Source organism: Glycine max, chromosome 6 (genome assembly GCF_000004515.6).
Source record: "Glycine max cultivar Williams 82 chromosome 6, Glycine_max_v4.0, whole genome shotgun sequence".
NCBI lineage: Eukaryota > Viridiplantae > Streptophyta > Magnoliopsida > Fabales > Fabaceae > Glycine > Glycine max.
Genome location: NC_038242.2, coordinates 3,558,213 through 3,574,187, shown reverse-complemented (window position 1 = coordinate 3,574,187; position 15,975 = coordinate 3,558,213). Strand labels below are relative to the sequence as shown.

At 30.6% G+C, this 15,975-nt stretch overlaps 3 protein-coding genes across 8 annotated transcripts; 2 read left to right on the top strand and 1 right to left on the bottom strand.

The window, feature by feature from the left end:
- The first annotated feature begins 697 nt into the window (after positions 1-697).
- On the top strand, positions 698-2,089 carry LOC100801557 (uncharacterized). Of its 2 annotated transcripts, NR_175801.1 has the most exons (2): positions 730-1,435; positions 1,885-2,089. NR_175801.1 is itself a non-coding variant. In NM_001252808.3 (1 exon), the coding sequence occupies exon 1, from the start codon at positions 882-884 to the stop codon at positions 1,350-1,352; it is 471 nt and encodes a 156-aa protein (NP_001239737.1). In that variant the 5' UTR covers positions 698-881; the 3' UTR covers positions 1,353-1,674. The 2 variants fall into 2 exon arrangements, 1 of the variants encoding a protein (NP_001239737.1); NM_001252808.3 differs by lacking the exon at positions 1,885-2,089 and having other exon boundaries at positions 698-1,674.
- Positions 2,090-5,932: 3,843 nt separating this feature from the next.
- LOC100801015 (serine carboxypeptidase-like 11) lies at positions 5,933-11,588 on the top strand. Of its 5 annotated transcripts, XM_006581213.4 has the most exons (14): positions 5,933-6,135; positions 6,376-6,530; positions 6,669-6,745; positions 6,836-6,958; positions 7,447-7,549; positions 7,688-7,725; positions 8,012-8,110; positions 8,337-8,423; positions 9,382-9,540; positions 10,152-10,223; positions 10,310-10,434; positions 10,728-10,841; positions 11,169-11,214; positions 11,284-11,588. In XM_006581213.4, the coding sequence occupies exons 1-14, from the start codon at positions 5,942-5,944 to the stop codon at positions 11,365-11,367; spliced, it is 1,476 nt and encodes a 491-aa protein (XP_006581276.3). In that variant the 5' UTR covers positions 5,933-5,941; the 3' UTR covers positions 11,368-11,588. The 5 variants fall into 5 exon arrangements, with proteins under 5 accessions (XP_006581276.3, XP_006581277.3, XP_003525944.2 ...); XM_006581214.4 differs by lacking the exon at positions 8,012-8,110; XM_003525896.5 differs by lacking the exon at positions 9,382-9,540.
- Positions 11,589-14,211: 2,623 nt separating this feature from the next.
- Positions 14,212-15,731, bottom strand: LOC100801392 (protein SOB FIVE-LIKE 6). The gene is made up of 4 exons (XM_003527692.4): positions 15,110-15,731; positions 14,902-14,982; positions 14,710-14,785; positions 14,212-14,610 (listed from the first exon to the last, which is right to left on the bottom strand). Exons 1-4 carry the CDS (start codon positions 15,476-15,478, stop codon positions 14,585-14,587), a joined length of 552 nt encoding a protein of 183 aa, XP_003527740.1. The 5' UTR covers positions 15,479-15,731; the 3' UTR covers positions 14,212-14,584.
- Positions 15,732-15,975: the final 244 nt, after the last annotated feature.

The following is a 15,975-nucleotide window of genomic DNA, read 5'->3' as shown; positions in this document are numbered from 1 at the left end:
TATTATTATTTTAAAAAGAACGTCGTTAAACGAGTGGAATTTTTATTTGATTACATTCGTTGACGGAGGCTTGACGCTCTAATTTGTATTGTCAGCCATACGTACGAATGTCGTGTTTCTTTTAACCTGCTCGGCACTTTAATTTTTCATGTGATATTTTCTTTGTCCTTCATTTATACCCTACAAAAATGGTTCTATATAAAATAAAAATCAATATTAATATTTCTAATACAAGTATAGTACAGCATGTTTCGCAAAAAAAAAAAAAAAAAAAAGAACAAGTATACAGCGTGTACGGAAACGTGTTATGCATATATATCATCATATTATATATTGGCAATTATTATGCGAAAGTTTATAAAAATAGTTATCGTAATTAAACCATTTATAAATATTCACGTGCTCTTCAATCAAGCTTGTCCAAGAAAAACGATAATAATTATCAACAAGTATAGCGTTTAATCTCTTATTTTATTTCTTTTCATTACATTATTTTAGTTTTATCCTTTACGCGTTTATCGTGTTCATAGTATAAAACAAGTCAAACTATGGTGTCGAAAGTTGAAATAGTAGCGGTCCTTCAAACCCAAGCCAAGCCACCTTTCACTATTGGCAAAAAAAAAAAAAAATTGAACAACTTCATTATCAATTAAAATAATCAGGCAGAAATTAGGCTAACACGTTGCACGCCTTTGTTCTTATCTAAGTTTTGGTTTTCTGATACGGTGTGCTCTGAAAAAGTCCATGAGATATTCAGAGTTTCATACCCACCTTCCTCCCCTTTCTTATAACAAGAACAATAATTAACACCGCTAGAAAAATCATCATCTCTTTCACCATTAAAGCAATTAGGAAAGAGGTTTTTGATTGAAGCTGGCGATATGAGGAAGGGGAACAAGAAGAAGAACAAGCTGGTGTGGATGATAGCGACGCCGTTTAGGGTGTTGGGGAAAGCGAGGGACATGTACGTGAGCAGCATAACGAAGTGCGGTCACAACATGAATTACAGCAACCCCGTGGATGCTGCTGGCAGATTCCAGGCTTTGCCCAGGAGTTACAGTGCTGCCACGTCACGCTCCGACAACAACGAGGATTTCGCCGAACTTTTGAGAGCGGCTTCCGCCAGGACTTTGGGCAACATAATCGATGTAGATTTGGTTGTAAAACAGCAGGCCCAAACCCAGACCCGGCCCGTTTCCTCAAATGGGTTGCCCAAGTCGACGAGCGTTGGCATGGGCCGGATCGACGAGGACACGCCTTATGATTTGGGGGAAGGGGAAGTTCCCGTTGTGCCCAAAGCCTATCCAAGAAGTAGAAGCTATGCTGTTGGAAAGACAAGTGCTGTTTTGTAAATTGTCAAGTACTCAAGTTGTGAACCTAGCTAGTTGCTCGCTTCAATGGTTCAATCTATGAATGCATTCTGAGATAGATTCTGGTAATTTTATTGAGATTAATTATATTTGATCGGAATATCATGTGATTTTGTTTGGTTTTCCATTGTGGGTGGGGGTGGTGGATAGTGCATTGAAAGCAACGGTTGTGTAAAGTGAATTTTTTCTTTGGTATTGTATCTTCAAATATCTTTTTAGTAATTGCTAGATTTTTAATTTTTAATTTTTATAAACTATTAAAATAGTTTCATACTCTCATCATAATATATTTTTTAAAACAATTATTGGAACAATTATCAGATAATCGTATTATGATTTGTGATTATTAAAAAAATCTTGTAAAGATTATTTTTTTCTCATTGTTATAGCATTTTAAAAAATATTAAATAAAAATGTCCTACAAACATGTTTCTTTTATATTATTATTTAACAATGAAAAAATTGGTTGATTCTAATTTTGAATTATTCTATCTATTTTCTTACATGCTTTTAGATTTCGGTTGATTGAGCGGCAGTCGACGGCGAAAGAGAATTAAAATGATATTAATTTGTCGGTCCTTAATGGAAGATACTATCCGAGGAACGAGTCAGATTAGTAGTAGTATTTTGGTAGGTATAAAATGTAATAAATGATTAAATGGATCATTCATTAAAAAAAAATGATTAAATGAGACAGAGAAATTAAAGTTTGTGATAACAGAAGAGTTAATTATGGCTAATATGCTCTCAGAAAATTTGCCTCATTTCCTAGCATTTTAGACAGCGATGTCTAGGGCCAATTTCATTCAGGTCCATATGTTACGGGATGGGTTTAAACTAAATTAATTCGATCTGATTTATTCTAGTAGTGGATTATACTGTACTCAAAATTAATGTACTTATTAAATCGATCCAATTAATTATAACAGGTTAAATAAATCGAGGCTCATGCTTATTGTTCAGGACAACTCACAAGTCACTAGGGGTGAGGGGTCATGGTCTGAAATTTTTCTTATCATATATGGAACAATTATATCTGACATTTTTTAAAAAAAATTAAAAAAATAACTAATCTTTTTAATATAAGCCGCATCAAATGCACAATAAATGTCATCATCGCAAGACTTTTGTGCTTTTTTTTTTTTTTATATATAGTAAATCCCTAATTCCTAGTAGTACTAAAGATTATAAACTTAGTTGCATTATTTTTTTTCTTAAAAGAATCCTGTGTAGTTTTAAATTTCATAAAATGCTATATATACTTTGATTTTTTAATTGCATTTTTTATCATTAATAATTTATAAGATTAAAAATTAAAGTGGCAATTTAAGGCTTTGGTAGTTTAGTGGTCGAATGTTTAGTATTTGTTAATTTGATTTTAGTTCCTTTAGGATTTATTTGGGTTTGTCATGAGTTTGTTATTTTTAAATGTAATTTAAAAATAAAATGTGTTTTATAAAAGTAAAATTGAAATATTTTTTAATTTTATTTTAAAATATTTTTACATTCATATTTAAAATTAAACATTATTACTATTGTTACCATTATTATCACAATCATTATCGTTAACATCATTATTATTATTATCACCACATAAACACATCTATATAAACTAATAAATTAAATTTAACAAGATAGGAAAAGTGAGTTTTATATATTTTGAAACTAAAATTTAAAGAAAAAATAATAAAAATTTTACACCTAAAAGTCCCTTCAAATTAGTCTTGTTTTTTTTTTTTTTTGTTACAAGACAAAGTAACTTCCACTACTCTAGTTTCTTCAGTTTAAATTGTGTTTACTTTTCGTTCTCAACTCTTTTTTTTTTTTTAAATGAAACAAGCTTTTTTTTCTTGACAGTTTTTATTTAAAAGGTTAAATTAATCATTTGGTTCCTATAATTTATAATTTAATTATCTTTTAGTCCCTGCATTTTAAAAGTATTTTTTTAGTCTTTATAATTTGAATTTTAATTCTCTTTTAATCTATATAATTTGAAAACTATAAGGACTAAAAAATTAAGAATCATGAAATTATAAGAATTAAAAAAACACTTTTAAACTATACGGACTAAAAGAAAATTAAAATATAAATTATATGAACTAAAAAAATCACTTTCAAACTATAAGGACTAAAAAGATAATAATGATGAAACTATAGAGATCAAATGAGTAATTTAACCTATTTAAAATTAGATTTCTCATTTGATAATTTTTTTCATAAAATAAGATTAAATTGAACCTCTTTTAAAAAATAAGGGACCTAATTGAAATTTTTAATAATTAAAAGATCTTACAAAATTTTAAAAAATTACAAGATTAGATTGAATATTTTAATAATAAAAAGATCAAATTAAACTTAAAAAATAAACTAAAAAACCAAAAATAACAATTAAACCTACAATATAATTGTTCAAAAAAGTACGTAAATATGCCAAATACATTTGATCCACCGGGTGAGGAGAGAAATGATTCATATTCTACCGTGCCTGATTAATTCATTTATGGGCAATCAGACTTGAGGACATGGATCACACATCAAACTCACAACTTACATTACATGGTATATGGACCTTGAAATTTTGAGCCCACTTAATTTGTAGGTGTTTTACTCCGAGCTTAACTTACAAATTAAACGGTTTTATTTGTGGGCCCCTGAATTTTTTGCATTTTAATATAAAAATAATATAATACTAATAAATAAACAATGTAAATAAAGTAAAAAATATGTAAAATTTAAATATTTTTTATATGGTTCAATCGGTGAAAAGACATAATATTTTGATTTAGGATAAAATTATAAATCAAGTAAACATGAAGTAAAATTATTTTTAAGAAATTTAAGATATAAATTATGTTATTATTTTGGACAAATAAATTTTTATTAGATAATTTATAATTAATTTTTAAAATAATTTAAAATGGGTTAAATTTTAATTTTAAAATTTAATTTTCTATTTTTTAATTTTTTTTATCAAATGCGAGTTAAGAAAAACTCGTTAAAAATGTGTATTTCCATAAAAAAAAGGCTATAGATATTATAAATAATAATCATATAATTAGGTCTAACAACATACCCTAATACTTGAAATCAATACAAAGGTAGTCCATATTAAATTAATCCAAAGAGAAAAGGCCTACGGTACGACAATAAATGCTTGTCAGTTACACTGTACATTTTTTACTATATTACAATAAATGCTTGTCAGTGTTTTCAATTGTTAGCATTAGAGGTTCACATGCCATTGCTATTGCGATAATGCCGAAGTTACTGAAGGTGGAATTACTGTTAACAATCAACACCATTGTCATCGAGTAATTGATATTGATATTATATAAAAAGAAAAGACATTCAGAAGAGTCTGGCACCGTTTTTGTCACTTTTTTTTTTCCTAATTAGCGACGGATTCAAGACCTTCAATCAATAAGTACAAATTATAAAAAATAAAATTAATGGATTCAATTATATAAATATAAATAAAATAAAATATAAAAATATAAGATTTTATTTACAAATTTAATGAATTTTATAAAATAAAAAGATGCAAAAACATACCCTCAACCCAATATAGATCCGTCACTGTCACTATCACTGCCACTGCCACTGCCAGCAGTTCTTGTCACTAGTGCATCAAGAGAGACTTCACAATAAGAAACAGGAGTCCATTTTTGATAAATTTCTGATGAGAATGGTTATAAACCAGAGTCGTGAAGAAGGCTGCCACTATTGACAACGATGTGAGAGAACGTCAAGGAAGAAAACGAAAGGAAAAAGCCAATTTGGGGCCAAACTATCTTTTAGTATAAAAAATTATCAAATGAGAATAGATTTTAAATAAATATAAAAAATAATAAGTCATAGAATATTTTATTACTTCTAATTTTAAAATCATAAATTATTTTATGATTTTTATTTTATTGAAATCATAAATTTTTTTATGATTTCTTACCTTTTTAAAATTTATTTTTAAAGTGTAAATTATTTATGACCTTAAATTCATATATAATTTATTTTAAATTAATATTTTTATTTTATTTAATATTTTATATATTTTTAATAATGTTAAGGATTTATTTAATATAGAAAATATTAAATAAAATTTAAAAATAAAAAAATAAATTAATATAAAAATATTAAATAACAAATATAAAAAATATTTAAAAATATAAAAATATTGAATAAAATAATGTATAAAAATAAAAATAAAAATATTAATTTAAATAAAATTATTTATGACTTTAAGCTCGTAATTAATTAATTTACGAATTTAAAGTTATAAAAAATTTACCATTTTAAATTTACATTTAAAAATAATTAAGAAGTTGTAAATTTTCTTATAACTTCAATAAAAAATATTAAAAAAAGAAAAAATCATAAAATGATTTATCACTTTAAACTTAAATGTAAAAATTATGAGATATCTTAAACTTATCTTGAATATTTATTTAAAATTTATAATTTAAAAAATAATTAACCTTTTAGACTGTTTCGGCGACACTTTGGTTGAGATATTTTAATTTGATTAGACGAATCATTTAATGTATGCAAAAGTGACGTTTTTGAACCGTGTTCATATGGCAGATATATTTTTTTTAATTATAAAATTGGTCATTGGAGTGGATAAAGAAGAAACGATGGCAAGTCCAGGATCGCACATTGTTGTCCTTGCGTTCGTGTTGCTCATTTCATCAAAACTTGCAGAATGTCACAACATAGTTCGCTTCCTTCCTGGCTTCCAGGGACCCCTTCCTTTTCTACTTGAAACTGGGTAAGCTAAACTTCCAATTTATCTTATGAAAATTTTCAACAATGGAATAAAGGAGAAATTATTATTGACAAATTAACTGTTTATTATTATGACATTGGTGCATAATATTTAATTACTAATTCTTTATTATAAAATACCAATCATATAAAAATGGACGAAACTATGAATGCACAATGATGCAAGACTAGTTAATAATTTCTCTGATTAAAGACCAATAATCGTTGTTGCGCTTGATATCAGTTACGTGGAAGTGGGTGAAACTGAAGCAGAGGAGCACGCAGAACTCTTCTATTATTTTATCGAGTCAGAGAACGATCCTAAAGGGAACCCTCTCCTACTTTGGCTAACCGGGGGTCCCGGTTGCTCTGCTTTCTCTGGCCTTGTCTTTGAAATAGGTAAAGAATGCTAGTTGCCAGAAATTTTATGCATACTATGTAACTTCTAGTCACTTAACGTGATAAACTTATATTCTGTATGATAATAATAAACAGTTACTTTGCTTATACATTGTAATTATTTTGGTGGAGTTGCAGGTCCACTGACATTTAAAAACGAGGAATACAATGGGAGCCTACCTAATTTGACCTTGAAGCCACAATCATGGACAAAGGTTGATATAATAGATTGATTTGATTTCTTGCAGCTAATTCTTTTTATTCAAATTTTAAGCTTAATTGCTTAAAGTTGTGATTATGATCAGGTAAGTAGCATTATATTTGTGGATCTGCCTGCGGGTACTGGCTTCTCTTATCCCAAAACAGAACGTGCTGTTCAGCAAAGTAGCTCTAAGCTTGTTCGCCATGCTCATCAATTTATTAGGAAGGTACATCCATCTTAATTTTCATTGCCTTACTTCCCTTTTCATTTTTCTAATTTGTATTAAGTGTGGTTTTAGTTTCTTTATTTTTGAACTTTAATAAATTTGGCTCATTTGTTACTTCTCTTTTTTACTTAAAATCTTTACAAATTAGATTTGATTAAAATTGTTTTGCTCAAAACTCATTTGTCAAAATATCAAAATTTTCACCTAAATATAAAAAGAAATTCAAAACTTTCCTTCTTCAAATCTTAATTTCACATCTCATAAAATTTATGGAATTTTTTCAACTTATTTCTTACTTCTATGCTTCTAAAATTATTTCATCCCTAGAAAAAAAGTACACGGAAGACCAAATTTACTAAATTTAAAGGTAAACTTAGCAGAACAAAATCTTTTCGTTGACATAATAACCTCCCTACAGTGTCAGTTTTGCAAATGTAAATTGAGAATAACTGGAATAAGTTGTGATAGTGATGTTTAAATCTGTGTAGTGGCTAATTGATCATCCGGAATTTCTCTCAAATGAAGTCTACATTGCTGGTGACTCATACTGCGGCATTCCTGTCCCAGTTATTGTTCAAGAAATTTCAAATGGTATCGCTCGCACTAACAAAAGGATCAAATTGTACGCTAAAGTTGAAACTAAACTTAAATATATAGAAACATCATTATATTCCAATATGTTAGTGTTACTATGGATTTCACCTTTTGCCCAATTTTCCATACCCGCAGGAAACGAAGGTGGTATGCAACCATGGATATACATCCAGGTTTGTGCATTTAAATTACAACTACGATTTCAAGACACCCAAAATTCTATACTATCACACCTCTCTTCCTATATTATTATCACATGCCACATTTATTTATTAATACCTATTCTGTTTTTTTTCTTCTATATATTTTATCGAGCAAGCTATCCATCCGCAGGATAAATGAGTGCATTATTTACTTTGAATAGTTTGCATAATGATTTCCACTATAAATGGACGGGTATAAAATAAAATTATGCTTTTATTAATCAGGCAGATTGATTAGGAACCGTTCTTTTTACAGGGATACCTGCTGGGAAATCCCATAACAACATCAACTGAAAAAAACTATGAAATACCATTTAATCATGGCATGGCATTAATTTCAGATGAACTCTACGAGGTGATTTTGCCTTTACGCGCGAGTTAGTAATAGCAATTGTTCTTTGTTTACTTTTTTCTTTTTTCTATTTTTACGGACAGACCTTAATTATTAGGATTGCTAATTTTTATTAGTAGAAGGAATTGACCAATGATTTTTTTTCTTTTTTGATTGTTGTTCTGTTTATGTTTATTAAATTCCAAAAGATGAAATACTAATAAATTCAAATAATTTACCGAGTGAACAGTCACTGCAAAAGAATTGTAGAGGAGAGTATCGCAACATAGACCCAAGAAACGCGTTATGTCTAAGAGACATGCAATCGTACGAGGAGGTAAGCCATTTCATTTCTTTGTGTCACTTTTCTATTTCTTTTTTAGTTTAATTACTAGATTGGTGTTTATACTTTTTAGTCCTTTTAGATATACTTTTTAACTCGTCCTAGTTTCACACATTTTTAAAGACGGTCTCTAGGATGGGCTAGGTGATTAAGTGATCTTTGGTGGAGCAGTAATTTTCAACCAATAGATTTAATAATAAAATATTGAACGGTTGAGATTAAACTTTTAGTTAATCTTAGTAATTAAAATTAATTTACATTATCTCCTTCCTCACCGTGCGCCGCCGCCAGAGGCGATCTCCGGCGGTGTCGCTACCTCTCTTTACTTCTTTTTCTTCTTCTTCTTCCCTCAACTTCCTCCTCCTCTGTCCCAACCCTTCCCTCTCCAAATTCAAACCAAGATCTGACAGAAACCAAATCAGCAACGTCGCTCTCTTCAGCTTCAACCACACGCACAGGTGCAACTGCAGGCCGCGGAAGCGCCTGTACGGAATCCCGGACCAACGGGAATCCCCGCCGTGATCGATCCATCTGGAATCAATTCATATGGACAACACTTTGTGCCTCGTAATGTTCATATCAGAGGTCCATATTGGTACTCAAATCCATTTTGTTCGTTGTCCACAATACCCATTTAATCACAAACATTTAATTGATAGCGTCTTTGTGCAATGTATACAAACTATAAGGATGAAATTGTGATTCCAATAGCTTAAAAAAAAAATGAACCACCATAAACCACTTAGTTAACCTATTCTTACAATTTTGGATGATAGAGTAAAATGGACTAAAAGGTATATGTGTAAGACTAACACAAATAATTTTTAAGTGTAGGACGAAATAAGTAATTAATCTCTTTTTTCTTGTTCTTGAAACAAAACGTGATGAATTGGGATAACAACAGTCACAATCACAAAGCTGGTTTACTCACTCATTCCTTGCACTTCCTCAGTCTATTTCAGGAATTGAAACTGGCCATGTTTTGGCACCCCTTTGCGACGAGTCCGATCTGCGTAATGATATGGAAGTCACTTGGAGAAGAAGTTCTCTTGCTCATAAAACCTCAGCGTTTTTCAGTCCTCGTCTCACATTGCCACCCTTATACTGTCGAGTAAATATTCATACCTACCAAGTTATATATGTGTGTGCAGGAACTAGCTAGATTCTCTATAACTGTGAGCAATAAGGAAAATACTATACATACACCCAACTTCTTTTTCGTTTTACTTCCGCTCCAAAAAAAATTCTTATCTTTTTTTACTTTCTTATCACATTATTTATCATATTTACCACTTTCTTTCTCTTTATATTTTTTTCTGTTTCCTTCCTTTCACCACACAAACCAAAAATGAAATTTACGAGGATCATTACTCATACAATAAAATGCCATCAGTAAGGTATCTACGAGTAAACTAGTTAAAAAAAATTATAGTGATTATGTAAGCTTCAGAAACACCTTTAAAAAAATTCTGTTTCACCATCTTTTTATAGTAGTTGGAAATAATAACTTCTTAAAAAAATAAACAACTTTTTGAAAAGATCATGCTAACTACTTTAAATGATCAGCTAACATTTAGCAATTTTTATTACTGAACATTTGTGCATGATCGATCCAACGGTCGAAGTTGATAAATATCCTTAGGTTTCAGAATTGATCGATCATGCAATTGTTATTCCATATCTATTTTAAAAGTTCTTATTTTCTAATATTTCCATCTGCAGTCTCATGCATATGTCCTCTGTAGCTATTGGGCCAATGATGATAATGTTCGCAAAGCATTGCATGTTCGGAAGGTATTTATCGGCGTAATTTTCTTTAAAGTGTTACTGCTAGCAGAACAGCAACTACTGAATAAACTATCTGACTGTATGTGCTCTAGGGAAGTATAGGAAAATGGACGCGGTGTAACGATGACTTAAAATCTAAGTTTAATGCCGATATCCCTAGCAGCTTCCAATATCACGTAAATCTCAGCAGAAAAGGCTATCGTTCATTAATATACAGGTCAAGATTTTCATGTATATTGCTACAATGTAGTAGTATCTGATTCTGATTTATTGTTTTTAGTACTGCCCTAGTGGCTTGGTTTTTACAGAGGGCATTTAACTAAATTTTGTCAACAAGCAATGGTTTTTGAACATCCTATTTTATTTTAACACTTAATTAACACTCGTCATTTTTTTCTTATCGTATTGTATTACCTATCATATATATATATATACTTTTTACTCTTTTATTTCTCTTATTAGGTATCAACTAACATTTAGAGTGTAAATATTATTTTTGTTTGCTAACAGTGGGGATCATGACATGGTAGTTCCATTCTTGGCTACTCAAGCGTGGATAAGATCTTTAAACTATTCCATCGTATCTGACTGGAGGCAGTGGTATTACGATGGCCAAGTAGCAGGGTATGCGCCAACTGGAAAGTGATACAAGATGAGGGTTTTGTTTAGATAAACTTTTCACCCGTATTTACAAGAGAATACAATAAAATAATAAAATAAAGTAAAGTAAACTTTCAATTAATATATGCACTTCATTTTTGTAGAAGATTTTTTAGTTTAGTTTCTTCAAAAGTTAAGATATACAAGTTGATTTTTTATCGTAGAAAAATTCAATGCATTTTTTTTTTATTTTCTTCTCCTATATTTATTTATGGGAAAATTTATCCAAACTACCTTTCAATTATCTGAGAAGCTTGACTAACCTCACTTTGTTTACTAAATTGCTGATAGTTATACAAGGACTTACTCAAATCGGATGACATTTGCAACTGTGAAGGTAAGCCCTGTTCTACTGTTTCACTTATATAATTAACTTCACCTCTGTTGTTGAGGGGTTTACTTGTAGGGTGGAGGACATACAGCTCCCGAGTACAAACCTGAAGAATGTTTAGCCATGTTCAGTAGATGGATATCTAATATGCCATTGTAGGAATACCCGACTGAGTCAATGTGATACAATGCTACGGGGCAATTGCTTTATCCTAATGTCATGTCAAGAAAAACTAGCAAGTTTACTGGCCATTTTGTCATTCAGTGAATCAATGTGTATTTCTCTCATTATAACAGGAAAGCTGTTGGTTTTTAGGGAATAAAGGCAGTAAAAAAAACAAAGAAATAAAATTCTGGAGAATATAAATATTTTGAGAAACAGATTGTGGGAGTTCAATTTATTCAGCTGCCAATGCAATACATTTATAGTGATTGGAGTAAACCAAAAACTAACTGAGATAAAACAGAATAACTTTCTCCTAAAGTTTAGGAACAATTCTCCTAATAGTTACAACAACTACGTTAACTAGGAAGACTTATTCAACAAAAGTCCCAGGGTATGAGTATGGCGAATGAACAACTACCGGAGTATACTCAGTATAGGGATAAGAATAGAATTTATCAATAATCAATTATACATTTTTAAGTTAATTAGCAACAGAGGCTCACATGCCATTGAATTATCCCAAATTCCAAAATTGCATCTGGCCTCTTGAGATAATGCCGAGGTTACCCAAGGTGAAATAACTGTTAAAACATCAAAACTACTGATCTCAGAAAGAAGGACATTCCGAATGAGAAATTGGTACAACTTCTTGACATTGCTATGGAATCCATTAGTCATGCAGCACTCAACTACGACAATAACGAATGTTTTTATTTATTTTTATCAGCTATAATAATAAAGGTTTTATATAAATGTTTTTTTAGATATGTTTTGTGATACCCTTTACCTCAACATACATATAATTAAATAAAACATATAAAAATTTATGATATATTCAACTTTACACTTATACTCAATCTTCATAACAATATTATAATTTCAAAGTAATATATTATTTATTCTACAATTCATCATATATTTAATTTATCACTTATATACAATTTTAATTATAATTTTATATATACTTTTATCAAATTCGTTTTGTTTTTTCTCATACAACTTTCTATCTTTATTATGTGTGCGCACGCAAGAAGAAAACTAATTTATGTTATGTAAAAGTTTTAAAATAGTTTATAGTGATAAAAAAGTTGAAATGAAAAAAAAATCTAATAAAATGTAAAATACATATAGGATAACATATATTTCAAAATTTAAAATGTTTGAAAAATAGTTGATACTTGATTTAAAAATATCTTTAAATGAAATTAAAAAAAATATAATTTAACAAAAAGTTGGATCAAACACGTTCTTTTAGCTTTTGTTAACTGATTTTCAACAATTTGTTTACTTAATTGATTTTTTTGTTTCCAAAATCAATGTCATAACCAATTCATCATATTTCTCAAATAAAAATATTTTTAAGAAGAAAAAAGAAGAAGACAGAACACTAATAATGTAAAACACAATTTTACACGGTCATTCATGGTATGGTAAGTTAGCTAAGTTTGTTGACTTTGTATTTTTACAATTATGTCAGTTTGTTTTTAATCCTTATTAGACAAATGCTAACTTGGTTAAAAAAAATATTAAGAAAAACATTATTAATATACGCTTATTATGATTTTTATTGCACTTGAATGCGATTTCTAACCAGAGTATTGGTTAGAAATATCCTAGATATAAATATAGAAGGTAAAAATTGTAGGACCAAATTCTACTTTAAACCGTTCCGTTGTGTTACTCATTTCAATGCAATGTTTTGTTGTTTTCATTCTACATCTTTACATTCCACTATGTGGATAATGCCGAAAAGCAAGCAAGGCCGCAATAATTTGTTAACTGTAAGTCGCAAACGCCAATTTAGAATGGCCATAAAAACAGGGATGAGTAGTGAAAGTGAAAGGCATGGGTGTTGTCGGTTTCCCAACATCTAAGCTGCTTTTCCGATAGATCCATGAGTTGGGTTTGAGTCTGAGGAGGATATATAACACTTGGAATAAGAGATTTGGTAGGATATTCTATGAAAAACAAAAAATCAATAATTGTACGAGTGTTGTGTTGTATATGGATGACACACTTTAGGTGGGTTAGCTATCAGGTGGTGGTGGGGGTGCCTACTTTGGCAGAGAATGCAGCTTAATTGACTGTTGGTTTCATTTGGATACTTGTCTATTTTTGGTGTCAAGCATTCAAGCAGCTTAGGTTACCATATTAACCCGCCCAAAGTGGTTGAGAGCTAGGCTGGCAATAGCTGAACTTAATATAGTGGGTCACACCACTCCTTACTAGGCCTTTTTGGTTTCACATATGCTTGGTGGTGCTTGGCTCTTTGGTTGCTGCATATCCTTTGACTGTGTATTTGAGTGACGTTTACAAAATTAATTTTGAAGTACGTGATTTATATTTTAATGTTTTTATTCTAGAAGTAAGATAGTAATATTCAGTACATAAAAAAAATTCCAACACAAAAAAGCTACTTAATAGTGTGTTTGGAAATACATTAGATACCCTATTGAATTTGGACCTCCAACACAACTAATAACGTGCTTGAAAACTCGTTAAGGATGAAGGAATCACATTTGAGATGTGAAAGCTATAACTGTTAGCTTCGGAAAATTACATTCGCAACGATGAAAATCACCTCCGATACATGGATCAAACATACTATAATAGTTACTTTTGCGTTAATTTTGATGTGGTTTTGCACTAAATGTGAATTATGGATGGGGAAACAAACATACATTTAAGGTTGTTTTAAATCATTTATCAATTCTGAACTTAAAATCAAGCCTTTAAAGTGAAATTGAACATGTGAACATTTATCTGAGATTATATTAACAGGTATTTCAATGTTATTGAAATGAAAATCAAGGACCATAGTTCCTGCTTTGATGTGTGAACAGTTAGTTTCCAGCTACCTTATATTCGAATTTAGCAACTTAATGCTTGTGTTCTCGATACCAGGGAAAAAAAAAAACAATTTGTGACCATATTCAGACATGCCTGTCACTGATGGCATCCAAGAAAATGGAATCAGAAACCCTCTTCAGTTTCTTATATTCTCTTATGTTGTTCCAAACTGCATTGGCAGTGGCACAGTAGCACATATTAAAAAACAATAAAATTACAACAAAAGAGATTTTCCCTTTATTTCCTTTCTAGAAGAAATAAAAATCAAAGGGGTTTCTCTTTGACCTTGAACAACATCTACTTTGAAATCCCCTAGTCTTTCTTTCCACAGCAGAAGCAAAAGCTACAACCGCTAAAATGTTCATTTCCTTCCTTCATCGAAACCACCTAATCAGGAGATAAATGATGCGACAAATGTGACACCTGTAACTTAATTATAGAAAGTACACAAACATAAAAACATAATGTACAGAAACAATGGATCACCTGGTTCCTCTGAAGCTTGTTTTCCACCAAGAGAACGCTCAAAGAAACTGAAGTGCTTCTGGAATTTAGACTTTCTCTGCAGAAATTGATTAGTTTACTGTTTAGCTCAACACAACAAAATGTGCAACCAGGCAATAAGCAAAATGCAATAGAAATATTAAATAGTATTTAATACTAAAACTAGAGGAGTACCTTAATTCTTGTTCCCGAAAAACATGGGGGAAAATCCACTGCATTTTCCACTGCTCCATTCCCTGAGAAACTGGCTTTCTTCTATTTAATTTTTTAAAAAATAAGCATTAGCCTCCCTAAAACGAGTTGCTGCTAAGGAGAAATTATATAGATAAATAGTTTATGCCAATGGAGATGACATTACAATTACAATTGCATTTTGACTTGCCTTGGGACAGTTAAGAACAGGGGAACTGGCAGTGTCATCAAGAGGTGATGAAGGTTGTTGATTGTTACCATATTCTTTGACCTTCTTGTTCTTGTTGTTTTCTGATTCTTTGGTGTAGTGAGAAGTAGAAGGATACCAATTTACACAGTAGTTTTGATCATCATCTTCATGGTAATGTGGAGGACCAGATGAAGCATCAGAGATCATGGACAAATCTTCTTCCTCTTCCTCCAGTGTTGCCCCCTTTCCTCCATAGTCTTCTATCCCACCTCTCCTCTGGAAATAACTCTCAGAGAGAGAGGAATGATCCAAGTAACGTGTCCAACCAGACTCACCAGCACTATTGTATTGTGAACTTGATATATCCATTTAGCCCTGCTTTCTTTGAGTGATTGGTAAGTAGTAGTACACTCTTATATTGTGATCAAGTGAAAGAGTGTGTGTGGAGTAGTAAATAAAGGACCTATTTTTCTCTCTTTTTCTCTCCTTTTTGTGCTTCTCAATGTGGTTCTTCTCAGTTTAAGTAGAAGATGAGGAACACTAAAGGATGGAGAAAAAAATAAATCATTGACAAACAAAAAAGGGAGAGAGAGAGAAACAAACGAATCACACTAGAATTCTAAACTGCTTGTCCCTTTGCTCACTCCTTTCGCCTTCTTATTTTATCTTTATGCGAATGAATCAACACTGCCAGTTGGCATTGTGTGCGTGTGTGTACTAAAGTGTCCATTTGTGTAGACTGTAGAACGAGAGTGTGTGTGTGAAAGAGAGAGGTTTTTCACATGTTTGTGGCAGCATCACCAATTACCATAGATAATAATAATAGGAGTAAGTGCTGTCCTTTCAAGTTAAAAAGTTAATTTTAA